This window comes from Hylobates moloch, unplaced genomic scaffold (genome assembly GCF_009828535.3).
Source record: "Hylobates moloch isolate HMO894 unplaced genomic scaffold, HMol_V3 SCAFFOLD_13, whole genome shotgun sequence".
NCBI lineage: Eukaryota > Metazoa > Chordata > Mammalia > Primates > Hylobatidae > Hylobates > Hylobates moloch.
The window spans coordinates 92931802-92947340 of record NW_026652288.1 but is presented as its reverse complement, the minus strand read 5'-3'; the positions used below and the strand labels follow the sequence as shown (position 1 = coordinate 92947340).

Genomic DNA, 15539 nt, shown 5'->3' with positions numbered 1-15539 from the left:
ATACTTTCTGATTGAGACATGATTCATAGTTATATACCATATAATTACATAGTATATAATGCATAAATTATATTCTCAAAGGCAATGGCTATTATATAGTTGCTACTTAGGGAAGGACAACTTGTTAAATAGATTTTGCTTTCCATATTTAAACGTGTGCTCACCTGCGCATGCACACAAATCCTTACAAGGCTTGAAGTGTATATGATTGCCCTAATTTTATTAAAGTTAAATTATTACAAGAGCTTTCCAACTCTGTTAGTAGTGAGGAGAGGAAATAATTTGAAAGAAGAATAAGAATTTCCAAATCCTAAGCTCACAGCTTTATATATGCCTTCTTTTTTTCCCTACTAAAGAAGATTATGAAATGTTCACCTATATTCTTTATCTGTCAGTTATTTTATTCTGTGACTCAAGACAACAATGAAAGTTGAGTATGTTAATGTAAGTTTTGTGAGTATCTAAAAGACCTTTCTGACATTACTGCAGCATTATATTCATGAGATACTGTCAGCTGACTTTTCCGACTAAAGTAACACTGATTCCTTGGGATTAGGGGAATGAAACTAGAGATAACACGCTGATTGGAATATGCGTTAATAAAGACCCATAGTTTATGTAATTGTTGGGGAGTCAGGAGAATTAGCAGTTGGAGGTTTGCTTTTCCACTGACTTTCCCCCCTCCCTTTTTTCTCTTTTTAAAGAAAAAAGTATATTATATTTATAATATATATAAGTATATTATATTAATATTATAAAATGAATTCCTCTAAGTTAGAGTAGCGCCAGCTGCTATAACAAACACCCAAATTTCAATGGATTAATAGATTCCAATACACTGTCCTCAGAGAGCTATTTTCTCTCAGTCTTTTAGGGACCCTGGCTGCCTCTATCTTGTGGGTCTGCCATTTGCAATACTTGGAGTTGTCACCTTGCAACCTGGGAGAGGGAAGAGAGAGTGACGAAAGCAAATTTGTTTTTTAAATACCCCAGCTTAGAAGTAAGACATCATTTTTGCTTACCTTCCATTGGCATTCAGTCACATGATGATACCTGAAGGTAAGGGGGTGGGTGGGAGCATGAGTCCCTGGCTAGGCAACTGCCTTTCAATGGCAAAGCTACTGTATGGAAGAGGATCTGTGACATTTTGATGGGCAGCTAGCCATCTCTGCTTCAATGGCTCATTGCAATTGAACTTAAGCAGTACCTCTATACATACATATATATAAACATAAAGAACATTCTGTTCTGTATCTCACTTTCTTTTTAAAAAACTTAATGTATTTTAAACTTCCTTTCCTGTCGGCAGCATAGATATATCTGATTTTATTTAATGCCTCCATACTATTCTGTTATATGGCTTTATCATCATTTATTTAACCAATCCTCTATTAATGGTCATTTGCAACAAAAGAACAAACTATAATAAACATCTTCGAACCCATTTATTTTGTACTTGTGTTAATATTACCTTAGAAATCCCTAGACATGGAATTTCTTGGCTAAAATACTGCATATTTAATATTTTGACGGATATTTTCAAATTAATTAATGGAAAGATTGTACCTATTTATACTTTTACTCATAGATAATCTGCCTACACTCTTGCCAAGCCAATCTTATTCATTGTTAAGATAATCACTAATCCATCAGGCAGAAAAGATCTCATTTTGTTTTAATTTAGATTTCTTTATCCATGGTTTGAATGTATGTGTCCCTCCAAAATTCATACGTTGAAACCTAACCCCCAAGGTGATGGTATTAGAAAGTGGGGCCTCTGGGAGGTGGACAGGTCATGAGGAATCCACCTTTGTGAATGGAATTAGTGCCCTTATAAAAGAAGCTTCAGACAGCTGCCTCCCTCTTCCATCTCTCCTGCCATGTGAGGACTCAGCGTACACCCCTTCCGCCCTTCCACCATGTGAGGATGCGGCAGGAATGCACTATCCTGGAAGCAGAGAGGAAGTCCTTGCCAGACGCTGAACCTGCTAGTGCCTTGGCCTTGGACTTCCCAGTCTCCAGAACTGTGAGAAATAAATTTCTACATTTGTAAATTACCCAGTCGAAAGTATTTAGTTATAGCAGCAAGAACAGACTAAGACATGTGGTTAAACATGTTTCGATATAAATTTATTGGCTATATTTCTTCTATGAATTGTCTGTTTTCAGTCTATGACTATTATATTAGTTTCCTGTGTCTGCTGTAACAAATGACCACAAAACTTGATGGCTTACAATAATAGATATAATTTTTTCTCACAGTCCTAGAGGCCACAAGTCCACCATCAAGGTGCTGGTAGGTCCACTCTCTGAAGGCTCTGGGGGTGATTCAGTTTCCTGTCTCTTCCGGCTTCTGGGGGCGCTAGCTGTTTCTTGGCTTGTGGTTGCATCATTCTGATATCTGCCTCCATCTTCACATGGTTTTCTCCGTGTTTCTGTCTTCCTCTGTTTCTCTGTCTAACCTCCTTTCTCATCTCATCATACTATACCATATTATTGCATGTATACTGAATATACAATAATAATAATAATTATTATTGTTTTGTCCACATACCATTTCCAGCCAATAGGCTTCATTGTTTATGGGCCAGTGATATGTGAATTAATAATAAATATATACAGAATCCAAAAGTCATTACTTATTCCATAAAATATATTTTTTCTTGCCTTCATGTCAGCAAAATCAGTGTTGGTATAGTTGAGATTTTCACTTTGAACTGTTGAGAACAGTGATCTAAAGTCAATATGATTTAAGTAAAATGTAATTGTGTTTAACAAGTTCAAACTTTGAGTATATTTGCATGATGAATTACAAAAAGTAAGAGCATTGATGCTTGGTTCTATTGGACTGGCTATGTCATTACCAAAGAATCTACAGCATCATGCTATGTGAGAGGAAGGATTTCTCAAGTTAATTCATTGTTTTTTCTCTTATCTAAGCACTTCCGCAGTTCAAATCCTCCCTGCACTCTGAAGCAGTGTGTGTGCCTGACATCAGCAGTGGCGCAACCCACAAACCACCCTAGCATTTGGATGCGGTCGCATTTTCTTTTGAGGACGTGGACCAAGAGCTGTGGAGTATTTCCCTGGGTCTGAGCAGCATTAAAAAAGTAGATTTCCAGGGCTATGTGCACCTGCCAGCATTGAGCACTGGACCATGAGTGCCCAGGGCAGCCGAGTGTTCTTTAATACATATGTTCGTGGGGGTAGGGTGTGAGATACTGAGCCCTCCAAAGTGAGGGTCTGGGCAGGGGGTGCCACAAGGAACTCTCTGGAGGTGGTGGGAGGGAAATATTCCATTTCTATTTTTTTTTTTTTTGAGATGACATCTTGCTCTGTTGCCCAGGCTGGAGTGCAGTGGCATGATCACAGCTCACTGCAACCTCCACCTCCCAGGTTCAAGCGATTCTCCTGCCTCAGCCTCCCGAGTAGCTGGGATTACACGCATGTGCCACGACACTGGCTAATTTTTGTATTTTTATTGGAGATGGGGTTCTACCATGTTGGCCAGGCTGGTCTCAAACTCCTGACCTCAGGTGATCCTCCCACCTCGGCCTCCCAAAGTGTTGGGATTACAGGCATGAGCCATTGCACCCCGCCGAATATTCCATTTCTTGATCTGTTTCATAGTTACATCAGTGTATATTTGTCAACATTCCTCAAACTGTGTGCTTAAGGCTTTGCGCATTGTATTGCATGTAAATAAGTAAAGTAAATAAGTGCATTGTATTGCACTTCAATAAAGTACCAATAGCATAAAAAATAAAGGCTACCAGTGCAGACTTTTCCGTATGTAAACTAAAGGGGTAACCATATATAATTCCATCACTTTAACACAGCTGTTTCATATATTCTTTTCTCATACGCCCACACATATGTGCATAAACATATCACACGCTTGGTTTTTTCTTTCTTTTTTAAAATTTGGCTATAATCTCACCACTTGTAGGATTTTTGTGTCCTTGACATTGTATCTTAAATCTTTTTCGATGAATGTGGTCTTTATACTTGTATAATGATTGGTTCCGTTTTTTCCCTCTGGTAAAAATATTACAGTCTACACCGTTACATATAAAGTTTTTATTATGTTTTCATGATACATTTTCAGATATAGGATGAGTGCATAAAATATTATGGAAATTTTAATGACTGTAATGGTTAAGACGTTGGGCTTTGGAGGTCAGAATGAGCTGGATTCAAGTTCTGGCTCTGCATGATCTTGGATAAGCTACTTCAAATCTAGTTCAATATCACTCTTAGAGTGGTTTTGAGGATTAAATGAGGTCACATATATAAAGTATCTGGTATGGCATCGACCACATAAGTGCTCAATAATCACCAGGTAAAAGATTGAGAAACTACTTTCCAAAAGGATACTACCTGCTTCACTCCCTGAAGTACTGATTTCCCAATATAACCCCAGCATTGTGTATTAGAATCTCAATTATTTTATGGATGAAGTACGATATTCTATTGCTGTTTAAGTTTCATTTGTTGACGACTAGGAAGTTGGACATTTTCTAGTGTTCCTGATTTTTAAAATCTTTAAATTTCCTTCTAAACAATTATTCTGTCTGCTTTCAAAAGCCTTTACTTCATTATTTGTTATGGATAAGATAAAAGTCACTGTTATGGGGCAGGTTAAGCATCGCTATAGCACAGGACCCAGTAAAAGAAGGAAATATGTTTGTGTTATTTCTGACCTGGCCAATAAAACAGTGGTGAAATGCATTATGCCCCATGGGCTGGCTTTTTGTACCAGCCCAGCAACTGGTGTCTCTGAGCCTCTGGTCCAGAGTTTCCTCAGTGGTCAAGTCTAGTCTAGTTGTGGAGGTAGGAGGGTGGGGCGGGCTGGAAGAGGTTCATTTGAGTGTTAGGGCACATTCCTTTTCTGTCATTGTGCAACTGATTCAACAAGTTAATCTGTGACATGCAAAGTTAGTGTCCAGCTCACAGCTGGTGCCCTATTCATGTTATTAACAGTTAGGGTCTTGTTACACAGTGCCTGAGAGCAGAGATCCTGGTTCATGGCTTGTTACGCGTTGTTGCAAACTCAGTTGTTGAGATCTAGTTTGATCAACTGGCAGATCCTTCTGTTCCTTCTGTCCCCTTGATTCTCTGGGCAAAGCAGTAATGTCACAGGGTCTCCCAAACTTGGGGCAGCTGTTCTCTGCACCAGACCATACTTTTTCCCCCTTAACCTAGGTATTTATTTATTTAGTTCTTTTTCTTTTTTTTTCCCTCAGATCATACTTGAATCTTTTAAATCATAGTGTGACCGAAATTTCAGAAGAGCAAGAGTGGGAGGCTAAGGGTCTCACTGCCCTTTATCCCTTATCAGTTGCAGCAGTCAAACAGTGTTGAGATATCATCAGCCCTGTTTCCTGCCCTCTGTTGTAAGGAGGATGGCTCCAATCATTAGAAAAGGTCCTGGCCCCAGAGCGCATGCTGCTCTCTCAGCCTGGGAAGTGGGCAACACAGGGATATTGCTTGCTGCCTGCAGTGGAATTCCTGTGGGACGTGCTGGACTATTATTTCATCACCTAAGAGTCTGGAGGCTGTGTGTGGCCTTTGATACCGTCTGTATTTCTGGAACTGTGGGCCCAGGGTAAAATAGAGTCACACTTCTGTGTACTTATCAAGGATAGAAAAGAGACAAGTTTTTCCCTAGTGTATTTGTTTGCCCAGGATAGAAATTGTGTTGAAATTGAATGATCACTTCCCTTTGCCTTATGTGGGTAACAAAGAGACAAGTTTCTGCCAGGCGCGATGGCTCACACCTGTAATCCCAGTACTTTGAGAGGCCGAGGCGGGCAGATCACCCGAGGTCGGAAGTTGGAGACCAGCCTGACCAACATGGAGAAACCCTGTCTCTACTAAAAATACAAAATTAGCCGGGCGTGGTGGCGCATGCCTGTAATCCCAGCTACTCAGGAGGCTGAGGCAGGAGAATCGCTTGAACCCAGGAGGTAGAGGTTGCGGTGAGCCGAGATCGTGCCATTGCACTCCAGCCTGGGCAACAAGAGCGAAACTCCGTCTCAAAAAAAAAAAAAAAAAAAGACAAGTTTCTCCCTAATCTATGCATGCCAAAAATGGCAAAGAACAAGCAGGAAACCTCCACAGACCTCTGTGAGGCCAGGGCAGATGTGTAACAGGTACCAGCGCCTTGGTGGGTCATGGTTCTGCTTACCTGTTCCTGGGAGAAGGAAAAACCCTTTTACTGGTGAGAACACTGAGACTCAGAGTGTACTTGCCCTGATCGCCTATCTAGAAGGTGGCAGAAAGGGCCTTTGCATGCAAGGCTGTCTGATTCTGAAGCAGGTCCTTTCCCATTGCAGTGGAGGTGTTCTTTTAGAACCAAAGAGTTCTTGCACTTCCTCCCCTACCTACCTATACAGGAGTGGGAGGCAGGGCCTGCCAGCTGCAGGGCGGTCTTTGTGTCTCTTTTGGTGTAGAGCATAAGTGTACCTTACTGGGGGCAGAACAGAGCATGCCCTATTCCAACAGGCCCCCAAGTGTCAGGCAACTGAAGTCTGGGTGTATCTGCAGTCATCTCCATGCCGAGTCAGAGGATGAGTCCGAGAAAGCCTCATGATCTGTTGCAGCTGGCCAGGTTGGGTCATGTGGCTCCTTTGCTTGGAAGACTTCAAGGATAACCATATCACTTCCTGGCTGGAGACCAAGCACTCTCAGCAAAACCCGCACTAAAAGCAAAGCAGCTCATTGCTAGTCTTAGAAAAGCAAATTACGAATTTTAGTCTTGTTCATTTGATAGCCACAGGAGGCTGGTGAGGAAGGTCTTTTGTCGGGGGGCGGGGGGGGTGGGGGGGGGGGGGGGGGGGGGGGGGGGATGGGCAAACCTCAGATTCCCATGACACTAGTCAGCCTTTCAAGGTTGCAGGAGCCTTCGCAACTCAAGGCCAAGGGTCTGGGAACTCTATCACGCGTGGCTGAGGTTTGCCTTCTTAGAGTCAGGTGATCCGGGCTCTACAGTTATTTGTTGTGTAACCCAGGCAAGTTCAGGATCTCTCTGGGTCTCCATGTTGTCATTTGAAAAATGAGATGGCGTGGGGATGGTTGACTTCGCTAATGTCTGTTCCCCTTTCAGATCTTACATCTTTAAAATGTTTAATTTAAAGCACACCTCAAATATTGACATAAAAGAACAATAAATTACACCTTATGATTTTTGTTTTTCTCTGGGTTCATCATCTCTTAAATATGCTTGCTTGGCCAGGTGTGGTGGTTTGTGCCTCTAATTCTAGCACTTTGGGAGCCCAAGGCAGGAGGACTGCTTGAGTACAGGAGTTCAAGGCTGCAGTGAGCTATGATTATGCCACTGCACTCTAGTCTGGGTGACAGAGCAAGATCCTATATCTTAAAAAAAAAAATTTAAAAGCTCAGGTATGAACAAATAATGAAGCTCTATTTCTGGATATGCCACTTTTGTAGACTGCTGGGAGATTGTACTCTGAAAAACTCTTTAATTACATAACTTCTGTTTCTGCTGAAATTCTCTATGTTGTTGTCTACTTGTGTTTTACATTTTATTACAGAAAATTTGAAACGTAGCAAGAGAATTATGTAACAAACCCCTGTGGACCCATCAACCAGCTTCAACAATTATCTACATTTTGTCAGTCATGTTTCATCTACCCCCCACTTCCACCCCATGCATAGTTTTAGCGAAGGGGAGTGCTGGAGTATTTGTCAGCAAATCTCAGACTTCATATCATTTCACTGTTAAATGCTTCAATTTGTGTTTCTAACAGAGAAGGCCCCCCTTTTTATAAAATATGACTACCATGCCATTATTATACTCACCAAATTAACAGTGATGGAGTTCTTTGAACTTTTAGTGAATTCGGGGTGGAAGTGGTATTGAGATGAAGAAGCTCTAGTCTAGATTTATGCCCTTTACCCAAAACAATGGGGGAATTCATTAAAGGGGATCTTGGGGCTTAAGCTGGCACTTGGCCCACCCCTTACAAGACTTTCAGAAAAAAAAAAAAAAAGACTTTCAGAAAGCAACTTTGGGAAAGGCCTGTGTGTTCAGAACAATGGATATAACTAGCATTTGCTCAGCACCCTCAGTGTACATCTCCATATGCGTTATCTCCTTTAACCTCCACACCAAAAAGCTGAGAGTAGAAACCAAGGCTCAAGGAGGACCTTCCCAAATATTGCCTTCTGATTGGTCAACACTAGAATATCATAATGTTACCATGACCCCATAATGAATCAATAGGAAATTCCCACCTAGCATCAGAGCACAGGTTGTTTGGTTCATGCCTTAATCTAACCAGATGTTTAACTCCTGTAGAAACAATCACCAGTTCATTCATTTTTTGTTGTTGTTTTTGTTTTGTTTTGAGACAGGGTCTCCATCTGTTGCCCAGGCTGGAGTGCAGTGGCACAATCATGCCTAACGGCAGCCTCAAACTCCTAGACTCAAGAGATTCTCCTGCCTCAGCCTCCCAAGTAGCTGGGACCACAGGCATACACCACCATGCTTGGCTGATTTTTAAATTTTTTTGTGGAGACAAGATCTTACTCTGTTGACCAGGCTGGTCTCAAACTTCTGGCCTCAAGTAGTCCTTCCGCCTCGGCCTCAGTACCCAGCCACCAGTTTATTCTTTAAGATTTCCTGGGAAATAGTTGAATGAAGATAATATCTTAGGCAGACATAACAGGAAAATGCCTTTTTCTCTTCAGCCTAGGTTGAAGGATTCCAGTCGGTCCTCCCCTCTCTCTAATTCCCTTTCCCCTAATGGATATGAGGGCAAATCACAGGGCTTCTAAGTCACTTTCTAGGATGAGAGGACCTTTGTAGATTTGTGCTTGAAAGGATTGAATTTTTGCATTGAAAACCTATATAACTAATAAGTTAGGAGAATCTTTAAATAGAAAAATGAAAAAGTGCCTTCTTATATACATTTAGCAGTAGGAAGAGGCCCCTTAAAGTATTCTGAAAGGGAGAAAAGAAGGAATGGAGATAAGGGGGGGGAGGAAGGAAGTGAGGTCAGGAGGAAAATAAAAATTAAAGAACCCTCATGAATCCCAGATTGATTTTATGACCTGTTTTGAAAGGAGCTCTAGTAACTTATGTTGTTTGTGTTTAAAATGTCCTTCTGCAGACCCAAAGGTGTAGGCAAATACCTGCCTTCGTAATGAGGTCATCCAGCAGGTTTACTGTGAAGCTACTGAAGCTTAAACTTCAGGGTTCTTTCCTTGTATTGGTCCCTCCCAAAGCCTTGGTAGGGGCTCTAGAAATGTGTTCCACGCTCAGATGCATAAGCCCCAAAGCACACAAACCCAGATATAGCTCTGGATCTCAGGAATCAAGTTCTCAAGGGAATGATGTGCCAGAACCATCTCTTGATAAGTTCCAGATTTCCCAATAGTACAACTCGCCTTTGTTTCTTTTTAATTTCTTCTTGTAATTTGCCCATGTTTAACTAACCCACTTTGTATTTCATTTGTGCAGATGAAATTATGCAGCAGGAAGTCAGGCCCTTGATGGCGGTGGAGATAATAGAACAACTTCACAGACAATTTGCCATTCTTTCAGGTAAGGGGCACATTCATTTGCATTTCCAGATTTTGATGGGGGGTCTTGATGGGAAGGCCCAGCCTCTTGAACCTTGAGGAATATTATACTCAAATCTCACTCACCCCTTAGGCTTCATCCAGAAATAGAACAGGCTGAGGCCTATCCTGCCAGAAGAGGGTGGGATCTCATATATATTATTCCCTTTGCTGTTCAGTGCAATCTGATCTTTCCCAAAGGAGCACATTTCTTTGTGGTTGTAAATAACAGAGCTGAAAAGATTTTGAGGAAAGAAAAAGAGACAACTACTGACATCAGCTGCCACCATGATGTTCTTCCAATGTTCCTGTTGGATGTTCTTCCAAGATTCAGCCTTACGAAGGTCTTAGTTCTAAGAGTTCCTGAGTGTTGCTGAGGTTGTTTGTTCTCTGGGAGAATTGTCTTTTATTCTTAGCTCATTTAAGGAGATTTCCATCAAGCATTTGATTGGGAATGAAGAGAGGCTGTTCTGACTAAAAGTCTAGCATTTTTTGAGCCTAGACACCATCCTGAAAGGTTGTCATGACTTGAATACTGTTCTTTCTTATTCGCTCAGCCAAGGGTGACATGACTTTGATTACTAAAACTAGAAGTACACGCCAAACCCCAAATTGTGGTTAGACTCAACTTAGGAGAATGAAGTGGTGACATTAGATGTCCTTAGTATATAACATGGAGGGATGAAGTGGCAAGTTACTCTTTTCAACTTTTACATCTGTTCTGAAAAAACAACAAAGCCATCTTAATTACATCACAGAGAGAATATGTAGTTGGCGTGAATTTTATTCTACATCATGGGATATTAAAAAAAAGTCACATCTCTTTCTTTTCTCCAAATCACATTTAATCTGCTCCAAGCTCCTCATCCCACTGATCTGAAGGAGATGCGAACTCAGTTATTATTGGGATACTTCTCCCCACCCCAGCATTGCTTCCTGGGTGACCACATCTTACACAATCCAGGACATTCTGGGGGAATTTTCTGGTCTTTCCTCCATGTCAGTCACTGCTCACATAGTCACCGAAAGCTCCATAAATACAGGGTCCTCCTTTTTCTTCTTTCTGTCTGTATTGCCAATACTTAGATCAGAGACTGGAACATAAAAGGTGCTCAGTACAAAAATATCCAAGTCCTTGTGGTCTATTCTCTGAGGCCGGTGGTCTCCCTGCTCCCCAAATGCCTAGTTAGTCACCATTGGCCCCTGTGGGAGGACCCAACCAGCCTCCTGAAGGCGCAGTCTCATAGCTTCCCACTGTGAGTCTAGGCTTGCACAAGACAAAAGGCAGAATGGGGTCTGTCCTTTGGGTTCCTGGAAGCTGTTGCTGTGGCCCTACCACAGAAGGCCCCGAGACGACCATGCAGCTCAAGGTCTGGAAGGGATGACAGGGTGGGCTGGGGTCGGGTAGATTCCTAGAGCCTTAGACTAAAGCTCTAAGGCCTCAATGCATGATTGTGGCATATATAATTACACAATGGCTCATCTCAGGAATCAGTCTAGTGACAGATTAATACATTTATGATCCAAATTTATCTCCTTTGAGTATTATTGAGGCATTTCTTTCTGTTCTTATGACTTAGAGGCAATATAGAAAAAAACATGAACTGGTATCAGACAGCTCCAGATATGAATTTGGATTCTGTACTTACTAGCAGCATCACCTTGGGCAACTTACTTCTCTAAACCTCAGTTTCCTCATCTGTATGATGGGGTTATTGTAACTTCTTTTTTTTTTTTTTTTTTGAGATGGAGTCTTGCTCTGTCATCCAGGCTGGAGTGCAATAGCACGATCTCAACTCACTGCAACCTCCACCTCCCAGGTTACAGTGATTATCTTGCCTCAACCTCTGAGTAGCTGGGATTATAGGCACCCGCCATCATGCCTGGCTAATTTTTGTGTTTTTGTAGAGATGGGGTTTCACCATGTTGGCCAGGCTGGTCTCGAACTCCTGACCTCAGGTGATCCACCCGCCTCAGCCTCCTAAAGTGCTGGGATTACAGGCGTGAGCCACCACACCCAGCCAGTAATTTTGAGGATTAAATGACATAATATATGAAAAAAGCTTAGTATTGCAACTGCTAAATAAGTGTTTCTCTTTTTTTCTGATATCTTTTTATAGTACTATAAAATGTTTATTTAGGGGTTCTATTACAAGTAAGATAATTTTTATAAGGAACCAACGCCATGCTCACAATAAATATGGTATACAATGCCACCACTGAGTCAGGAATAGAGATAATTGTCACTCCTTAATGTAGAACAGAGAACTGTGGAGACACACACTGGGTGCAGAAGACACTTCTGCTTTAGGAAGGTACTTTGACTGTAATAAAGATAACCCTTCATTTCTGAGTTCCTTTTGTCATTTAAGTTTGTCTTCTTTTTTTTCTTTTTCTTTTTCTTTCTTTCTTTTTTTTTTTTTTGAGACACTGTCTTGCTTTGTTGCCCAGGCTGGGGTGCAGTGGCACAGTCTTGGCTCACTGCAGCCTTGACCTCCCAGGCTCAAGTGATCCTCCTACCTCAGCCACCCAAGTTAACTGAGACTACAGGCAGGCGTTAGCGCACACCATCATGCCCAGCTAATTTTTAAATTTTTTGTAGAGATGGGGTTTTGCCATGTTGCCCAGGCTGGTCTGGAACTCCTGGGCTCAAACGATCTTTCCATCTCAGTCTTCCAAAGTGCTGAGATTACAGGCGTGGGCCAGCGTGTCTGGCCCAAATTTGCCTTTCTTATGAAGGAGAAGCATGGATTCGCTGTGATAGTAATTACAACCTTGCAAGTCTGCAAGAATAGCGGCAGCCGTGGGTCTCTCTGAGTCAGCACTTTGTTTGGAATCAGAGGCCTGCTTGTCATCTTTAACCATCTCTCTTTTTCTGGCAGAAACAGCAAGTGTCAGCAAGGAGGCTGTTGTGGGGGCCTGTATAGTTGTTGTTGTAAAACAGAAGTCTCTCTAATTAGGTCTTTTCCCATGGCTGTAGTAGCCTAAGAGCTGCAGCCTCAGCCCCAACTCACAGCAGTTTCCTTTTCCTGATTCAGGCAAGTAAGGTAAAGATTTTCCCTGCAAAATTTTCTACCAGTTTCACTGATCTCTGGAAGGAGCCAGAGACCCTGTCAACCAGGAAGGCTGTGAAGGAGAGGATAGAGCCTTTTCCTCAATGCAGCCCTAGCTGCCTAGTCTGCTGAACTGTGCAAGTGTTCCCATGGCTGGTAGAAGAGCAGAGGCTCATTACATGAAGCCTGACCCAGATTTGTGGCCCGATGGTTTGTGGCCTCTGGATGCAAAGCCTGTGAGCAGGGCCACCAGCGGGAATTGGATATTGACCAGGGCTGGGTTCTCTGGTAGCTCTGACGTTGGAAGACACCTGCATGTTCACAGTGAACTTGGGATATTTCTAAATTCAGGGCTTAGCTAGGAAACGAGAGTATAAGCAGGTTAGTGTGGTGGAAACACTCTGGGCTTTGGACTCAGACAATTCTGGGTTCACATCCCAACACAACCAGTAGGTGGCTCCAAACCCCAGTTTTTCATCTATAAGAAGAAAAGTTGCGCTCAGCATGGTATCTGACTACAGGGGAACTTAGCCTCTGAGACTTGTCTGTTTGTTTTTTAAATTGCATAACGAGGTCTGACGATAGAAACTCTTGGTATTGGATCAGTGGCTTGATGACATTAAGGCTGGCATCTTTATGATTCTCTTGATGTTTTCTTCTTATTTGTCAACTGTTGATTCAAGGTGGCTGCTGCAATTCCAGACATCAGGTCAGTGTCCAGAGCAGGAAGAAGGAGAAGGAAAATGCTGGCTTCTTTGGTTCCATTTGTAGAAACTCTTGGCTGCCTTCTGCTTATGTCTCATTCCAGAATTCTGTCACACAGCCATTCCCTGGCAGCAAGAGAATCTCAGAAGGCAAGCGTTTAGCTTTCTAACTGCCACAGGAGATGGTGGTCAGCGAAAAGGGGATTGGGAATGAATTAGCCATTAATCAACGTTTGCCACAGCTCCTTTCCTTTAATTATAAGGAATTGTCCTTTTATATTTATCTTGATGGTTGTTTCCCACTTGGAATTATTGTGAACTGAATCTCTCTCTTTCACTTTCTCTCCCTCTTTGCTCCCTTTCTCTGCCTGTCTCTTGTGGCAGCTTGAATCCTTTTGAAAGTAATTGATGAAGAAATAAACTGCTCAATACTCTTAGGCTTGTAGAGTCCCCCGTTTCCCCTCATACACACCAGTGAAGCCCAGGTTTGGTGGAGGGTAGGGCTCCCAGGGGTGAGTGGGAGGCTTCTAACTGAAACAATGGAGAATGTCAAACCAAGGAAGAGGTCGGAGCCCCAACTCCTAGCTTACATATGGAGCTAGTGACCTGAAACCTGGGAGGTGAGAACCAAGGGGCAATATCTAGAGCAGGACTGTTTAATAGAAATACAGTGTGGCCCACGCATGTACTTTACAATTTTATGGTAACCATATTAAAAAGGTTAAAATAAACAGATACAACGAATTTTAATTATATGTTTTAAATTTACCCATATCTAAAATAATATTTCCACATGTACTCGATATTCAACATTATTGGGATTTTACCTTTTTTATTCTAAGTCTTTGAAATCTAGTTTGTATTTTATACTTACAGCATGTCTCAATTTGAACTGGTTACATTTCAAGTGCTTAATAGTCACGTGTCTAGTGGCTGTTGGATTCGGTAGTGCAGGTGAGAGGGAAGGTTCTCAGGCATGTTTGACTGAATATCTCTTTTTTATAACAAATGATTTGTATTGCCCTCTGCCATCCTAACATGAAATTTATAGATACTATAACTTATATCTGCAAAGATGGGCTCAACAACTACAACAAGTAGACTCCAAAGAGTATAGGGCTCCAACTGTAACCACCCAAGGGGTTCACCTTGCCTGCTGCCCAGACAGAATCAGGGGAATTACAATACAGAAAGAGTAATTAATGCAGAGCCGGTTGTGTGGGAGACTGGAGGTTTGTTATTACTCAAATCAGTCTCCCCAAGCATTCAGGGAACAGAGTTTTTAAGGATAACTTAGTGGGTGGGGGGGGAAGCCAGTGAGCCAGGAGTGCTGATTGGCCAGAGATGACATCACAGGGAGGCGGACCTGTCTTCTTGTGCTTAGTCAGTTCCTGGGTGGGGGCCACAGATCAGATAAACCCATTTATTGATCTGGATGGTGCCAGCTGATCCATCAAGTGCAGGGTCTGCAAAATATCTCAAGCACTTGGTCTTAGGAGCAGTCCAGCTGCATGACTCCTAAACCATAATTTCTAATCTGTAGCTAATGTTAGTCCTACAAAGGCAATCTAATCCCCAGGCAAGAAGGAGGTCTGCTTTAGGAAAGGGCTGTTACCATGTTTGTTTAAACTGTAAACTAAATGTCTCCCAAAGTTAGGTCAGCCTACGCCCAGGAATGAACAAGGACAGTTTGGATGTTAGAAGCAAGATGGAGTGGGTCAAGTTAGATCTCTTTCACTGTCTCAGTCATGATTTTGAAAAGGCAGTTTCAAAACACACATAACAGAAATTAAGTTCTTACTCTTTTACCAGTTCTGCATGTACGTTCCTGGTCAGCAGACAACTTTTCTCCACGTGGAGGTTCAGGGATGAAGGCTCCTTTGAGTTTCTGGTTCTTATTGTTGTTATGCATATTGCAGCCTTCTTCTTATGTGTGTTTGGGGAGCAGACAGGCTAAGAGAACATGGAAGGAGCATAGTGCTTCTTAAAATTCTTAGCTCAGAGATAGCATACAACACATTCCATTGACTTGAACTTGTGACAGTCATTTGAACAAACTTAACAGCAAGGGAAGCTGGGAAATGTAGTGTAGCTATGTGCCCAGGAAGGGAAAACTTAGGTGAACAGCCACACCTACCTATGCACATATTTTTAAAAATTAAAAAATAAAATATAAGGGACTGTAAAGGAGAAA

The 15539-nt window shown here is 42.0% G+C and overlaps 1 protein-coding gene across 1 annotated transcript in view; it reads left to right on the top strand.

Annotated features, from left to right (window-relative positions):
• MCF2L2 (MCF.2 cell line derived transforming sequence-like 2) overlaps positions 1 to 15539 on the top strand; it is a 253611-nt gene that overhangs the window by 29360 nt on the left and 208712 nt on the right. Inside the window, exon 2 of the mRNA XM_032171721.2 lies at positions 9488 to 9571. Within this exon, the coding sequence (XP_032027612.1) occupies positions 9488 to 9571 (84 nt within the window). The remainder of the gene's footprint in view (positions 1 to 9487; positions 9572 to 15539) is intronic.